The sequence below is a fragment of the Seriola lalandi genome, unplaced genomic scaffold (assembly GCF_002814215.2).
Source record: "Seriola lalandi dorsalis isolate HSWRI2012SDOR001 ecotype SW California unplaced genomic scaffold, Sedor1 jcf7180002054504, whole genome shotgun sequence".
NCBI classification, from domain to species: domain Eukaryota; kingdom Metazoa; phylum Chordata; class Actinopteri; order Carangiformes; family Carangidae; genus Seriola; species Seriola lalandi.
Window position 1 is genome coordinate 1,377,760 of NW_019525057.1, and position 14,741 is coordinate 1,392,500.

Genomic DNA, 14,741 nt, shown 5'->3' on the forward strand with positions numbered 1-14,741 from the left:
ATAGGATGCTATGATACTTTCCCTTGACTCTACTCTTCTTTCTCTTGCCCCTCTGGCCACTATACTATGCATACTCCTGATGCAGGCTGTAACTCTGGCACCTGTCAGCCACAGACAATTACAGCCATTAAGGGATTACCTTTGTTGGACTCCAATAGCTGCTGGGAGGAGTCAGCGGAGGCAGGCTGGTGACGCACCGATGAGGGAGGTCACAGCCAGCGCTGCGTTCACCTTAAGGGGCTTGTTTCCATTCTTAGATAGGGAGAAGACTTTGAAGAGATAATGAGTGTGTGGGGAATGACTGAGGGGGAGGATTTAGATGAGAGGCAGAAAGCTGTAGCAATCTTTTATTTCGGCTTCATGTAATTTTACAGCAGTCTCAAATTAAAAAAAGACAAAATGTCAGTGCAGTGCACCGTTCGTCAAACGTCCTTGACACATCAAGTCAATCTCAAAGAAATGTTACATGTTTCCTCATATCTCCTTGCATCTTCTGTTTTAAGTTAATACTCAACACCAGGAAACTACTACAGCTGACAGTGAATCAGTTGGTCAGAAAAATCTCTTTTTAATTGACTAATTGATTAATTATTTCAGCTGTAGTTTAAAACATTTGCTTCACATTGGTTTTGTGCTGTCAGCTTGTGGAAAAAGGAAAGAAAAAACAGAAACCAAAAAAAAAAGGAATAGAGACTGTACTAAAAAGGTGAACTCATTGATTCACAGCCAGACAGCTTGCTTTCAGTTACTGCCTTGGTGATGCCAATTCAGCACGCTGAATGGGCTGCCCATGAGAGCCACTCGTCTTTATTTTGAATCCCACAAGAAAGTAAACAACATTATAATGAATCTCTGGAGGACGGGCACAGCAACATGGTGACACTTGAATGTGCCCAAAGACTGCGACTGTAGAAAAATAAGCACACGTCCGCCTCTGCCCTCAAGGGGAAAATACATGGAGCTCATAATTACACGGTAGTGGAGTTAAAGTGATTGCTGTCAATATGATGATGAGAAATTAAGCTATATGAGGATTGACCGGTACACCTCAATAAATCTGGCTTGACTGATTGTTGATTTTTTAAATCCATGAACCTCATTTGCCTTTGTTAAATCCAGATTGTGGGCTCAGATGAGGGACCATAAGCTGCAATGTGCTGGGACAGAGTAGCTACATTGTTTTCACATGAAGACGGAATCCAACTAACAAACCCATGGCGGTGACATTTCACGAATGACAAGAGCAGCAGACTGCGGCACTGTTAGAGAAACATTTTGCTTTGCTGTCAGCCCTGTAATAAAGTCAGATAAAGTCTGTTAAGAAGTCCACCTGCACCTGAAGAAACTCTTGTCAAAGTGCCTGAGCAGCCACACACACACAACCAGATCACATCATACACAAACACACACACGCGCACACACACACGGTCAGATAAGCTCAGTGAGGCCGCTCTTCATCTGTGGCCATGTACGGCGTTGTAAACGGCCCAAATTTGGACAAGGATTCCAGCCAGATAGTCGTGTGCCCTGAACGTGAGGCCGCTGTGTGTTCATGTGTATCTGTTTCCCTTGTCAACGCTTTTGTTGTCATAGCAACCACAGGAGAGAGAGAGAGAGAAGAGAGAGAGAGAGCGGGACAGTCCAGGCACAGCGTTCAATGATGAGGGGGTTGGGGGCAAAGTTTGGTTTTAATATTGCTAAGTGGTGATTGTTGTAGATTTGAAGTGGTTTTCTTTAATGATCATTTACTACAATGACTGATGACTGTCCATCAGTGGAGGTGTGTTTCATTTTTGTTGAGTGTTTTGTTGAATATAAGAACAATTTTCTGTTTTATTGTTTTGTTTTGTTTTTTTCCCACTTGAAGACTTCATTTCTGGCCACCGCTTTGCAGGTCACCTTGTTATGTGTCCTTGATGTGAAGTAACTTTTTCACCTCAGAGCGTGTGTGTGCGTGCGTGTGTGTGTGTGTGTTTTTGTTGTTTTTAGATGTTGAGCAGAAATGTGACCTCCTTGACAGCTCGTTCCCTTTCAGACATGTGACCAAGTAAAGCTACTGTTGCCCTTTTCAGAATACGAATTATAATTTATTTTTAATATATTCTGTATACAACTGTGTCCATCTTACAAGATCCTATAAAACATTTACTCGATAATAACCACCCAGACATCAGGCCTGTCTGTGACATTTGAGAAGTTCCAACGTTTTAGATTTATCGTTGTCTGCAAATCAGCAGTGGCTTAGTGGTTAGCAGTGTTGCCTAACACTAAGAAGGTCATGGGCAGGCTCGTTGATGTGGGAGAAGTTTCACAGCCAAAAACAGACTTTTTAGGTGGTATTGTCTCCGTCATTAGACGAGACAGGAAATGAGAATGTGGCATTACACAAAAATTTGAATTCATAGTGTGAAGAAATTCATATGTTTTAAACAAAAAGAAAACAATACAAACACATTTTACTGCTTGCAAAATACATAAAAATTGCTGGGTATGCAGTAGACTTGGCAGGTCTAATAACAGCTTTCCTCTCTTAAGATCTTATAAAAATGTAAATTTCCCCTTTTGCATTAAGCACCACTTTATTAACAGACAAGTGTTGATTAAATGTATAGTGGAAAGTCAAAGTACGCCCACCCTGTTCCAAATTCTGCTTCATAATGTTGGTAAAAATCCAAACATCTCCCACTATATGAGTCAGAAAATCTTAAATTAGATTTCTCCCACTTGAAGCTGCTTTTTATTTTGATGGGTATCGCTCTTGTTTTCACTTTCACTTCACAATCATATATGGTTTGGTTTGTTGAACTGGAGGTTTCAGCAGGTGTGCACCCACTAAGAAACTGCTGTACACCACATAAATCCCAGAAGAGAGCTCTTTGTTGTCTGTGCGCCTCATCCTGTTTGGTGACAGTCAAGCGGGTGGTTTTCTATTATGCTACCCAGTATTGTTACTTCCTTTGGAGTGTATGCAGTGTTCTTGTCTAGATAGAATCATGATCAGGAAATCTGTTTTGCCAAAATATCTTCAAGCGAACCTGCATCCATATGTCTACACTGTCTGCCACTGGCAGCACCACCCAGCTCAGAAAGCCTAGTCTTAAGTGTGACCCTGATTAATTAGGCTAACTCTGGGCTTTTTAAAGTGGACTGGCCTGACATCTGTAGCATGTCCCAAGCAGCACCAGCAGCAGCGGATGGCACAGTTCCTAATGATTAGGATTGATTAAATGAAGAGGACAAACTCTGGGTGCAAAGTGAGCTGGCAGGCAAAACTGTTTAACTTTTTTTTGTTTGACCACAGATGTGGATTTAATTGAGTGATTCATCAGCTGCTCAGTGTAAGAGGAGAATGTACAGTGTGTGTGTTTGTGGTTTGATTTATCACACGTGAGGAAAATATTTGGCTCATGTACAAAGCTGAGCTTCTTAAGTAAAAACAAGTTTTGAAAGTGTGAATTAATTATCTTATGTTTTGCACAAATTAGCAGCCTATAGACGCAGCACCTCAACGCCTCCATCAGCAGTACTGCACTATGTGGTATTTCAAGCACCCCTGCTATGTGCAGTCATTTTGGGAACGCTCCAGCTGCCAAAATTCCCCAATAATTCTGCATGCACGTGGCAGTCTATGAGACGCAATGCATTTCTCTTTCCATGGGAGCTATTTGTAACAATGGCACAGCCAATCCCACTCACATAGGTTCATGCACATTTGCAGGAATGTTCATAAACACACACACACACACACACACACAAAGCAAGTCATGCTCCTTGGTTTTTTGGGGTTTTAAAAAAAAAAATTTTTTTTACAGTGGCCTTACACCTCTTCCCTCTCTCTCTCAGGCATGCATAGATGACAATGTTGACATGGTGACTTTCCTGGTGGAGCATGGAGCCAGCATCAACCAGCCTGACAACGAGGGCTGGATCCCCCTCCACGCTGCAGCCTCCTGCGGATACCTAGACATAGCAGAGTAAGTACAGACGGGCCTGTATTCAGTTTCTAGGAAGCAGTAGTATCTGTTTCATCAGGTTTGATTTCTGCAAACTCATTCTTACATCCTGTTTTGTATCAACAGGAGTTTATTCTTCAAAATCTTTTTTTTTTTTTTTTTGTAACTGCAGCACTCCTCCTTAAACCTTTCAGTCAAGTTCTGTGTGAACATATCTCAGCAGTAGGGTCTGTAAGGTGGCTGTATAGAGAACCAGATGTTACTACACACCGGATTTTAATTTGTGAAGCACAAAGTGACACTGCTGACATGGCTGGGCTCCCGCTGAGGTCCGCACTACCCTGTCACCTCTTTGCGCCCCCCATTAGTGACCTCTGTCTTTATATTGCTGCTGGCAAGATTGATGTCCACTCTGTAGGGCTTAATGTATTGCTCTATCTATAGTTTTTTCCAGCTCAATAAAGGAAGGTTTTGGTATCTGCTCATTTGAAGTTGCACATATGAGCATGTATAACAAGGCAATCCCTTGTTTTCCTGTGGTCCTGTGGCCCTGCATTTAGCAGTTATTTTTCCTTTTTATTGTCACGAAATTGAAAATTGAAAAATCAACAAATGGTGCATGTTTCTTATAGAAATGGCCATGGAGCTATTTCAGATATGCCAGAATCAAGAGCCATCATTTTCATCATCAGCAGCACATGCTTCTCGTCACATTTTGACAGGAGAAGGCAGCCCGTCTGATTACAAACAGACACACATTGTCAGTTATGTAATCAAATATGGAGAGATCGGGGTCAGCCACTATATCGGGAATCGAGCTCTAGACTTGCACTCTAGTATTTTCTTGCCCCTTAGTCCTTTTCAGGTAAGAAGACTGTTCGTAGGGCACAGAACACAACACAGATGTTATCAGAAGAAATTTAAACAGGCTGAAGGGGGCTGAAGGAGCTCGCTTGTGCTCATTGTTCAGCATATTGGGAGTGTGCTGTGACCTGCTTTACTTCTGTGTTACATTACAGGAACCTGGCTACAGATCTCTCCCCACTATTAATGTTTTCCCAAAAAGTAACAAGCGCAGCAGGCTGTACTGAGATAAACACGCTTATGTTCAAACTGGTTGGCAGGTATATTTCTGCTGGTATTTAAGATGTAATTTGAGAGGCAGTATTGAACTAAAACACGAACAAATGAAATATTAGCTGCCTCGTTTAAACGTCTGCATGATTTTTCTACAATTTTTAACTTCTCAGACTCTGTGTTCAGCCGGCCTCATGAACACAGCATCAGCACTGGGCCAGTATTACAGAAAACAAGAAGTTTTTTGTTGTCACATAGTGAATGAAAAGGTCAAGTGGCTGGCCTGATATGGGTGAGTAATGGAGACATCATGTCATGGGGAGAAACTCGGCAGCCTGACGTGGGTGGCGAGCTCCGAGCAGTCCCATTTTAGTCCCAGCATCCTCATTCACAGTAACGGGAACGGCAAAGCAGCAGGGTATCTGTTAGCCCCTGGTGTCACCACAGCCGGCTAATGCTAGGGTTGGTTAAGAAGCGCACAGTCGGACTCCACACCACAGAAGCCATCAAACCTAGTAAAGCTGACCCAAAATAGGCAGAATAGAAAGTCCAATCAAGATGATATAAAACCTTGAAACGTAAGTGAGTGGGGGGGGGGGCCTTTCAAGTGGTATGTTGGCCTAATGAGAGGGTCCTGAGTCTCACCACAGCTTTAATTGGAAGCAGCTTAAAGAAAGATGTTGAATGGTTAAAGAGAATCAATGCTGGGGGGAGACAAACATGTGAAGGAGATAAATCACTGAGGAGCCCATGGATACAGTGTTAAATGCTGATTTTGGGTGTCTGATGTTGTTATATGCAGTTTTATGGTTTAACTTTCTAACTCTTCCATGCAAGAAATTCTACCCTCAAAAAAATCTTATCTGTTTTTGTATGAAGGTCACCACAGATATCACCAGGATACTCAGCCGCTTTGTTTTATTTGAAGAATAATAACAACTGTCAGCATTTTATCCGATTCCTACTCATTAACTTTTTTTTCTGTTGAAGGTTGAAGGTTTATCCATGAGATGAACATTTCTGTCAAGTGTTAATCACAATGTAAAAATGCTGACAACAGATAAATCAGCTGGCCACATATATCGGCGTATTACGGATGTATGGGCACATGTTGGTCAGTAAGTAAGAATGAATGAAAGTACAGAAGTTTATTTTCCAACTGTTGGAGAGTGGTACGTTTACGGCTCACACCTCATCTGTGCCACTCCTCATCCGGACTCCTCTTTTTATTTCATTTCTTAGGTGTGTCTTGGTCACTGTGTTTGCACAGCCGGAGCAAGACCCTCTATAGTTTAAACGCATTGTGTGACTTTAGTTTTCAGCACGTGTGACATTAACACCTTACTAATTGAACACTTGCCTTTTGTCGAAACTTCAGGACGAACCTTTTGTGCCGTATGCACACGTCCTTTTCTCTCAATTACTTTATTGTATGGAACTATATCCTCATTAACTTGTGCTGTGTGGGGCTTTTTGACAGCAATAGAACAGATAATTATGCACTTTACTCATTGCAATCAATGAGTAACTCATTGCAATCAATGAGTAAAGTAATCACTGTAATTGATGAATATATGTGATTTTGGCATAGAGACATTGCTAGCATGTGACTGGCAGACTATGTTATAGTGTCAGCCAACGTTGGCATTAGACCAAAAGCAACTTGAAAAAGCTTCTGTCCTTCAACTGTTTCCTCATCAGTTAAAGGAAGTGACATTTGGCCTTCATGTTCTTTCCTTCTCAATCTGTCAAAGGCCAGAAAATAACCCAAAACCTGAGAGTGCAGAAAACAACTGGCTTTTTTCATTCAGAATCATTTTTACTCTGGTCTAAATTGTCTAATGTGTGTGTGTGTGTGTGTTTTTTTTTGTTGTTGCAGGTATCTCATTAGCCAGGGTGCCTATGTAGGAGTTGTGAATAGTGAAGGTGAGACACCTCTGGACATTGCTGAAGAAGAGGCAATGGAGGAGCTCCTGCAGAATGAGATCAACAGACAAGGTGCAGTATCACAGACACTGGAGTTCTAGTGCTTATCACCTTGTGTAATAGTGTCTCAAGTAGATGTAGTAATTGATAATAGAGTAAATCTAATCTGCAGATTTTTCAAGGTTAAGTGTTATCATATAATCCATCCTAATCATAGCATATCCAGAAACAACCCTGATGTCATAAGTGTGTTAAACGCAGCATAGCTGGTAGGGCGCCTGTGTGTGTGTGTGTGTGTGTGTGTGTGTGTGTGTGTGTGTTTCATGCATGTATGAGTACGTTGTCAAATAGGATCTGAATTCTCATTGAGTATCATTCACCTGCTGTTTTTCACTTGCCTGCTTGAAGAGAACTTACATAATATAGAAAGGCGATCCAGCTGTGCTTGTGAGCCGTCATGTGATAATTCAAAACTGAAAAGTCGAGTCTTTCTATTTTTGGCCAGGGCATTCTTTAGATGATGAAAGGCCCTCCCCTATGGTGAGAGGCCACGCACAGACGTGCTTACTGGCCCCGGGCCAGAGGGGTGCTCCTCAGCTCATATTCACTAATAAAGGTTGGCTGGCTCGGCCTTCGCTGCTGCACATTTTGCCATTCCTTAAGATGGCCTACCATTCACGCACTCATATGAACAAATGCTACGTTTCCAGCTTTGGTCATTAATTGTTTAAGATATGAAATGCAAGTCTTTCACACATAGCCAATCATGTACATGCATCTAACAGCACCCTCATTAGAAAGGTATAGGATGACCTTGTCCGCAGGGTCAGAAGATGCAGATTCCATGTAATCTACTACGTCTTCAACTGCATTGGCTTACACTGACTTTAAGTGTGTTTTGCAGTGTTGAAAACTGTCTAGTATCCCGAGCAACCTTGAGAATAAAGGGCCGTCTGTAAGCTGTCGGTCTCTTGACAGCCCCGTTTAACTCCTTGTCCAAGTGTTTGAAAGCACATGGCATCCAGTGATAATTACACCATAGTGCTGTTTACATGTTACGCTCCTTGGGTGTGTTATGTAACGTTGGAGAGACTTGCACCCACCCGAACCTCAAGCATCTCAGCCAGCGGCACCTGTCAGCTTTGATTTGCCGATTCCCGGGCGACGCACCGCCTGGTTCAGAGCATCCGACCACTGCCTCAGCTAAGATCCGTCACTAAGGGATGCAAAACCAAACATGTATCTTCATGTAACGTGCTCAAAGATTTCACAGAGCCAGATGGCTGAATAATATTTTTTTTTAATTCAAGTTTGAGACTTATTTATTTATTCATTAATGCAGAGTTGGAGGAAACTGCTTTTGAGATAAATCACCACTGAAGAGTGAATTTGCGATGATCCTGGCCTGAGGGCAGCTGCAGACAATCCACAGCTCAGTTCTCTATGCTAGAGGTAGCAGGCAGCATTATGCAACTAGCTGTTGTGTAACGCTTCTGTATGTTTGTAATGTGATTTTCTCCTCTCAAAGAGATACCAGTCATGGGGTTAAACTCGTTACTGAGTGGCCATGGTTTCCCGCTCGGAAAGGACAACCTCTAGATCCTCTCCTTGACCCTGATTTGGGTCAAGTGACTGGGCAGCCCTGCCACCCTACTTTCCCTCTCCATCAGATGCCGCATGAAAGCTGCTCTCTGTCCTTGTGATGGGCTGAAGGTGGAAAAACCTCACAAATGTTTCTAACTCGCACGCTGTCCCTGTTAGCTTGGGTGCTGCTGACGGGGCAGAAGTGTGTGGGTCATTTAGATTAGACTGACATCAGCTTTATCTTCAGCTCAAAGTAAAACAGTTTCTTTTGAGTGTTCTTAAAAAAAAAAAAACAGGAACCTTATTAACCGCTGAGGATCCGGATGCTTGCTTCAGGGTAGATTTCTATAGATATTTCATTTTGCCTTTGCCAGACATCCTGTAGGTATATTGTCAGTGAAGGTGAAACAGGAGGCAAGTCCTTTTTTGGTGTATTGGATTTTCTCTTTATCTTAATGCTTAGGTAGAAGATGTGCTGTTCCCTTGTAAAAACTCAACTTTGAACTGCTGCCAACTCTTCCACCCGGCTCTTGTTCTGTAGTCCTACTTAAAGGCCATTAGGCTGCCTGCTTTTTATAGACGCAGTGTAGGCTACTTCCCAAGAGATCACGGGACGTTACCCTACCTGGCCAGCTCCCATTCCCTACATTAACTGAACAGCGCTAATGAAGTTTAGGTTGGTTTTCTAACATAATACTGTAGCTGTGTGCTGCACTTAGTTAGGGTGGATTTATATAATGACAGCTCAAGCTTGAATTAAGGCATTTCTGTATGTCTCAACTTGATTAAATAGAATTAAACTATACATACCTGACACTGCGTGTTTCTTTTAATGTGTAAAAAATAAAGTAGGTTAAAAAAAAAATCTATTAACTTTTATTTATTGATAGAATACACCACAGCACTGTGTGACACCAAACGAGGCTGGATCACATTAAAATAACATTTCTTCTCACTTGTAATCTAATTGTAGTTGTGTGAGTTTCTGAATGTTGTAACCTTAAAAAAATTTGACAACATTTGGTTGTTATTGCTAAGTTACTGCTGTTACACTGAGCAGCCAACCATAGTGAGTCGTAGGTCCAGTTCCTGTCCCAAAGTCACTGTTTGAAATGAAACTTGAAATCCAGTCAAACATAAACTCAGACACTGACTCATCTTCTTCCCATTTGGTTTCACTTTCTGAGCCTCGAGCTCACTAATCCTCCTAATAAGCAACATGTCCAGTCTTAAACAAGCCAGAATATGACTGCTGCTTCGCTCAGTTGAAGCCTGAGTTGCGTGTGCTGGAAAGTAGTTGGATTTTCGCTATGATATTCAACGCTCATGGACCAGTTTTCAGACATTTGAAGGAGCAGAAAGCAAATGAGCAGATGTCTCAGTAACTTTGTTTGTGCTGCTCTTGATTAGCAGATCTCTTTTTGCTCAACATATGGCTAAAGTCAGATTTTTCCCTTGCCCTTTTCTGAAGCCAAACTTGCAGACACAGACGTCCTCTTTCATTGGTTTAGAAGCTCGAGGCGATCTTTAAACTTTCCAAGGTGTCAGGAATTGAGCGATGATGTATCCTTGGGAGTGGAACAAGAAACTATAAGATCAGCTGAAGCTTTGGCTCCCACCCCAGAGCACTTCTTGGACCGCTGTTTATGTAGTTCAACACAGTTAACGCTCAGCTGACGAGTCAACGACTCGTGCAACGGTGCGTTTTAGACCGTCTCGTGTTCCAACCAGGTGTCGACAAGACAATATAGGCCTGTTTTTCACTGCTGCCCTGCATGCAGCGTATAGCTCAGACATATTGACCCACTTAACCAGCTGAGGCCTTTATGTTTGCTGCCTCTGTTTCACTCTCAAATTGACAGAATATTGGCAGAAAACTGTATTCTAAAGCAGAACAAGAGCTTTACAACACCCTCTAGTGTTGCGAGAGGCTGCCAGAATAATGCTGCATCTATTTCTCCTCCTATAGAATAGACAGCATCAAGGCCTGGCTTAATAAAAGTGCTGAGGTGAAAGAGTTGCATCTTGTGTAACAGTGACTTGTCACTGCTGTCATTATTGCTGCATTATCACTGCAGTGTTTAAGCATGCAAAGATTTATCTAATTGCTATGTGTTGAAATATATCCTCTTCTCTCTACTGGTATCCATAATCACAGACTAATGTAATGTATTCCAAACATTCACATACCTTACTGTAGACGTAAGACAAGGGCTCATAATAAATACCTTGATGTAATTGCTTCTTGTTCCTCCTCCACTCTCTGGGTTCAGTGTTACAACTGGTAGCTTGTCCCTAAGTAGTAGGTAATCCTAGGATGCCACTTTAACGGCCTCCTCTGTGTCTCATCAGGGGTGGATATCGAGGCGGCCCGGAAAGAGGAGGAGCGGGTCATGCTGAGGGACGCCCGGCAGTGGCTCAACAGCGGCCAGATTCAAGACATTCGGCACGCCAAGTCCGGAGGAACGGCGCTCCACGTAGCGGCCGCGAAGGGATACGTTGAGGTTTTAAAGTAAGCAGCGGTCTTGATTTCACAGGTAGCAGACTGAGTGTAAAAGGTTTTCTCATCCTGTTTTCCCTGTTGGGGCAAAAATGCAATGGCCAGTGCATTAATAGCTCTGTTACACAAAGCCTGCCCTTTAAGTTACCTTAGATAAATACTGTTTATAATCAAGACAGTGCTGAGGCCTAGCATCAGGATTTTCTTCACCAATGTCAAACACAATCTTGGTGTCTGCATCTTGTCAATGTGCCGCTCCAACATTGTCTCTGTGGGATGTTAATACAGCTACACTGCGGCCGCCTGTCCATCTGGTCTGGGACGCCAGCCAGCAAACTCTTAATGCCATAGATAGCTCTAAGATATCTAAGATGTTTAGTGACTACCATACACAATTCACGGATCTAAATGTTTTCCCCGTCTTGGCAGATTTATTGGCTAAAATAATCAGGTTTTAAAATTTGCTATCGTCATCCAGCTGTTCTACTATTATCTGATAAATCTGACCTGAGGTTACAAAGCTGACGCAGTTCTAAAAGCCCGGACCCTGGCAGCACCTTGAAGGATTAGTTTATAGACTCAAATCCGAGAACCAGATTTGCTAATTCTAAGGAAAACTATTTTTGCTTCCCCTCTCTGTCTCTCTCTCTTTCTCAAACACACACAAACACACTCCTCCCTCCCTCACTGTGCAGGCTTTTAATCCAAGCAGGGTATGATGTAAATATTAAGGACTATGATGGCTGGACTCCTCTACACGCAGCAGCACACTGGGGCAAAGAGGAGGCATGTAGGATACTGGTGGAGAATCTATGTGACATGGACCTCATTAATAAAATGGTGAGTAACTTGAACTGTCAGGAGTCTTGTCATTAAATGCTGTGTAATCTATATTTTACGTAAAATTTTTATTTTATTTCTCCCACAGGGCCAGACACCTTTTGATGTAGCAGACGAAGATGTTCTGGGATATTTAGAAGAACTACAAAAGAAACAAAATCTGGTGAGTACAACTTCATCAGCAGTTTCAATGGTGGATACATTTGAATGACCTCTAAAAACTTTTTATGAAAGCCTGTTATTGAATGAACGATTCATTACGTGTCCTAGATTGTGTCTTTTCCCCAGTTTGAATAACTGATTTTTGTTTTCTTTATTCCAGCTGATGAGTGAGAAGAAAGATGTTAAGAAATCTCCTTTGATTGAAACGACAACCACCGGGGATAACAACCAATCACTGAAACCACTCAAGAGGTAAATAGCTTCTAAACTAACCCCCTATAGCGCAGGCATAATTAATTCAACTTTCTTTTTTGATGTGAACATTTTTGACTTTGTATCTTTTGATTTAACTAAAGTTCTCTACTGATGCTGTTTTTAAATTTGTGCGTTGCAGCAAAGAAACGCTGCTTCTGGAGCCAGAGAAGAGCGCCCCACGCATCGAGGCCTTGGAAGCGGAGAAGGAGGATGAAGGAGAGGAGGGGAAGAAGGACGAATCGAGCTGCTCCAGCGACGAAGAGGAGGAAGAGGATTCAGAGTCGGAGACCGAAGCAGGTACCGTCTTATTTTAGACTTGCTGTGTGGGATCACCAAATCACGTCCAAAGCCAAAGCATTTACTGGTTGTCAATTAAATTACTCTCATAGAATTTAATTTGGTCAGCTCTGGGCCTTTTTACCACAACATGTTCCTGTTCAGTGATCAGACATCAACACAGTCACCACATAAAATCTTTGTTTTCTTTTCTACATATATAAAATAATACACTTTTTTTTCTTTTCGACTCCTCCAGACAAGAGCAAGCCTTCAGCATCGGTGAGCAACAGCACAACGCCCGCCCCAACCAGTATCACCGTGTCATCTCCAACTACTCCAACCAACCAGGTGACAACCCCCACCTCACCAGTAAAGAAGGTATGATCTGGTGGTGTTTGCCATCCTATCCTGCGCAGACGGCTGCAACAGTACAGGCATGACGACAATTGGCAAGCAGTTGTTTGGTTTTGAAAGGCCTTGAATGCTGCAAATTAAATGCTGCAGCACAGCCATGATGTAATCATGTCACTACTCTGGCCTCAAACTACTCTAAGTAGTAACTGCACCTCCTCTGTTACATGACGCCAATTTAACTTTGTACCACTGAGACATGTCGGTGCCTCATTACAGACATAAATCAATAAAATTCAACATCTATTTAGATTTTCTCCCCTTTGAACACAAACCTAATTTCACAGCCGGCTGAAGACACTGAAGGGTGGGTGAGGGGGGTGGGGGGGTTTACATAAATGAGTTTGCTGTTCATACTTCAAAGCCATCAAACAAATAGTTGTTTCTGGTCGTGATTTTCCTTCATGTTGCAGAACAGTGAGCAAACAAAGCTAACAAACACCACCGAAAGAGAGGGAGATAAAGAGAGAGAGAGTTACGACCAGTTGTCACTGGCGTTTAACAAACATGGCGACAAGCTGCTCGGGTGGGATGATTAGTGGCCAGTTCTGGATGATGTTAACAGTTTACTACAAGACTGTTAGGACACCAACATGAGTGTTTAGAGTAGTAGATAGGGTTGGTTGTTGGGAGCAAAACAAGGGCTGGTTGTGTTTTTTCCCCTTTTGAGTGTGCTGCCCTCTGCTGGTGAAATCGGGCGAAGCATTTGACCAAAGTGACCCTGGTGAATTTCAACAAGGCTACTTCAGTCTGCTGTTAGAGCTAGCTGCTAGAAGGTATTTCCAGGTGTTTCGTGTGGTTGTATATTATTAAAATTAAGGCTCTTTATATTATAGCTGTAATATCAGAAACCGCCCACAGACTGCATCATCCCCTGAAAATTTGAATAGCCTTTGTAGCCTTTAGCAATCAGCTGCCACCTATCTTAGACTTTCTAAATGCTGTTTCTTTTTTTTTTTCTGCTTCTTTTCTTGCAATTATCTTCTTCTTCTTCTTCCAGCCCTTCTTTGAAGCCTAGCGCTCACACATCACAATGTCTTCTGTCTAACAAGAATGAGCAAAAAACATTAACAATGTCCAGTTTTGACACTACCAGATGTTTGTGGGATCTGACGCTTATTCCAACTGAGAACAATAATGGTAGTCTCCCCCTTCCCTGGTTTTTTGGCAGTAAGCATTGTGTGGTGTGACTAGGCCTTAAAAAAAAAAACAAAAAAACAAAAAAATCTGTCCTTGCCATAAAGTGTGTTTCTTTTGCTGCTGCTTCTGTCTTATCCTGGCTTTTTCTCTGTCTCAACCTCTGTCCTCCTCCCTTGCTCTCCCTCCTCTCCCTCTCTTCTGCGTCTTTCTCATCCTGGGCTCTTGTCTTGGTTGGCTTTAGTTTGAATATATTACTCCCCTCATGCCTGTGGCGGAGCCAGGCTGTCCTGCATTGTGGCGTCAAGGCTTGCGCAAAACTGGCATTTCTCTAGTGCCCAAAAAACCTATGGTGAGGCATTGGTGTGCACCAGAGTTGTTCTCTCATCCTACATGCACCTGTGCACTGACAAACTACTTAACACCTCCCTAACCACCCTGGCCTGATCCAGGTTTTGCTGATTTGAACGCCCCTGTCGCTGACTTTCACTCATCAACCCCACATGGTGTTGTTCTCACTTGTAATCAGCAATTGCACCGTCCTAATTGTGCTTTCACCTTGTGTCTGTGTGGCTTCTGTGTTGTGTTTAGTTGCTTGTCATCCTCTGATCGATATT

At 42.5% G+C, this 14,741-nt stretch overlaps 1 protein-coding gene across 7 annotated transcripts in view; it reads left to right on the top strand.

The window, feature by feature from the left end:
- ppp1r12a (protein phosphatase 1, regulatory subunit 12A) overlaps positions 1-14,741 on the top strand; it is a 48,557-nt gene that overhangs the window by 16,144 nt on the left and 17,672 nt on the right. For 5 of the 7 annotated variants that reach the window (XM_023413148.2, XM_087175827.1, XM_023413150.2 and 2 more), the window contains exons 2-9: positions 3,844-3,974; positions 6,910-7,028; positions 10,893-11,052; positions 11,736-11,880; positions 11,969-12,043; positions 12,203-12,294; positions 12,437-12,594; positions 12,833-12,954. In XM_023413148.2, the coding sequence (XP_023268916.1) occupies positions 3,844-3,974; positions 6,910-7,028; positions 10,893-11,052; positions 11,736-11,880; positions 11,969-12,043; positions 12,203-12,294; positions 12,437-12,594; positions 12,833-12,954 (1,002 nt within the window). Of the gene's footprint in view, positions 1-3,843; positions 3,975-6,909; positions 7,029-10,892; positions 11,053-11,735; positions 11,881-11,968; positions 12,044-12,202; positions 12,295-12,436; positions 12,595-12,832; positions 12,955-14,368; positions 14,490-14,741 lie in introns of all 7 variants that reach the window. The other 2 variants (XM_087175828.1, XM_023413146.2) reach the window with 2 other exon arrangements.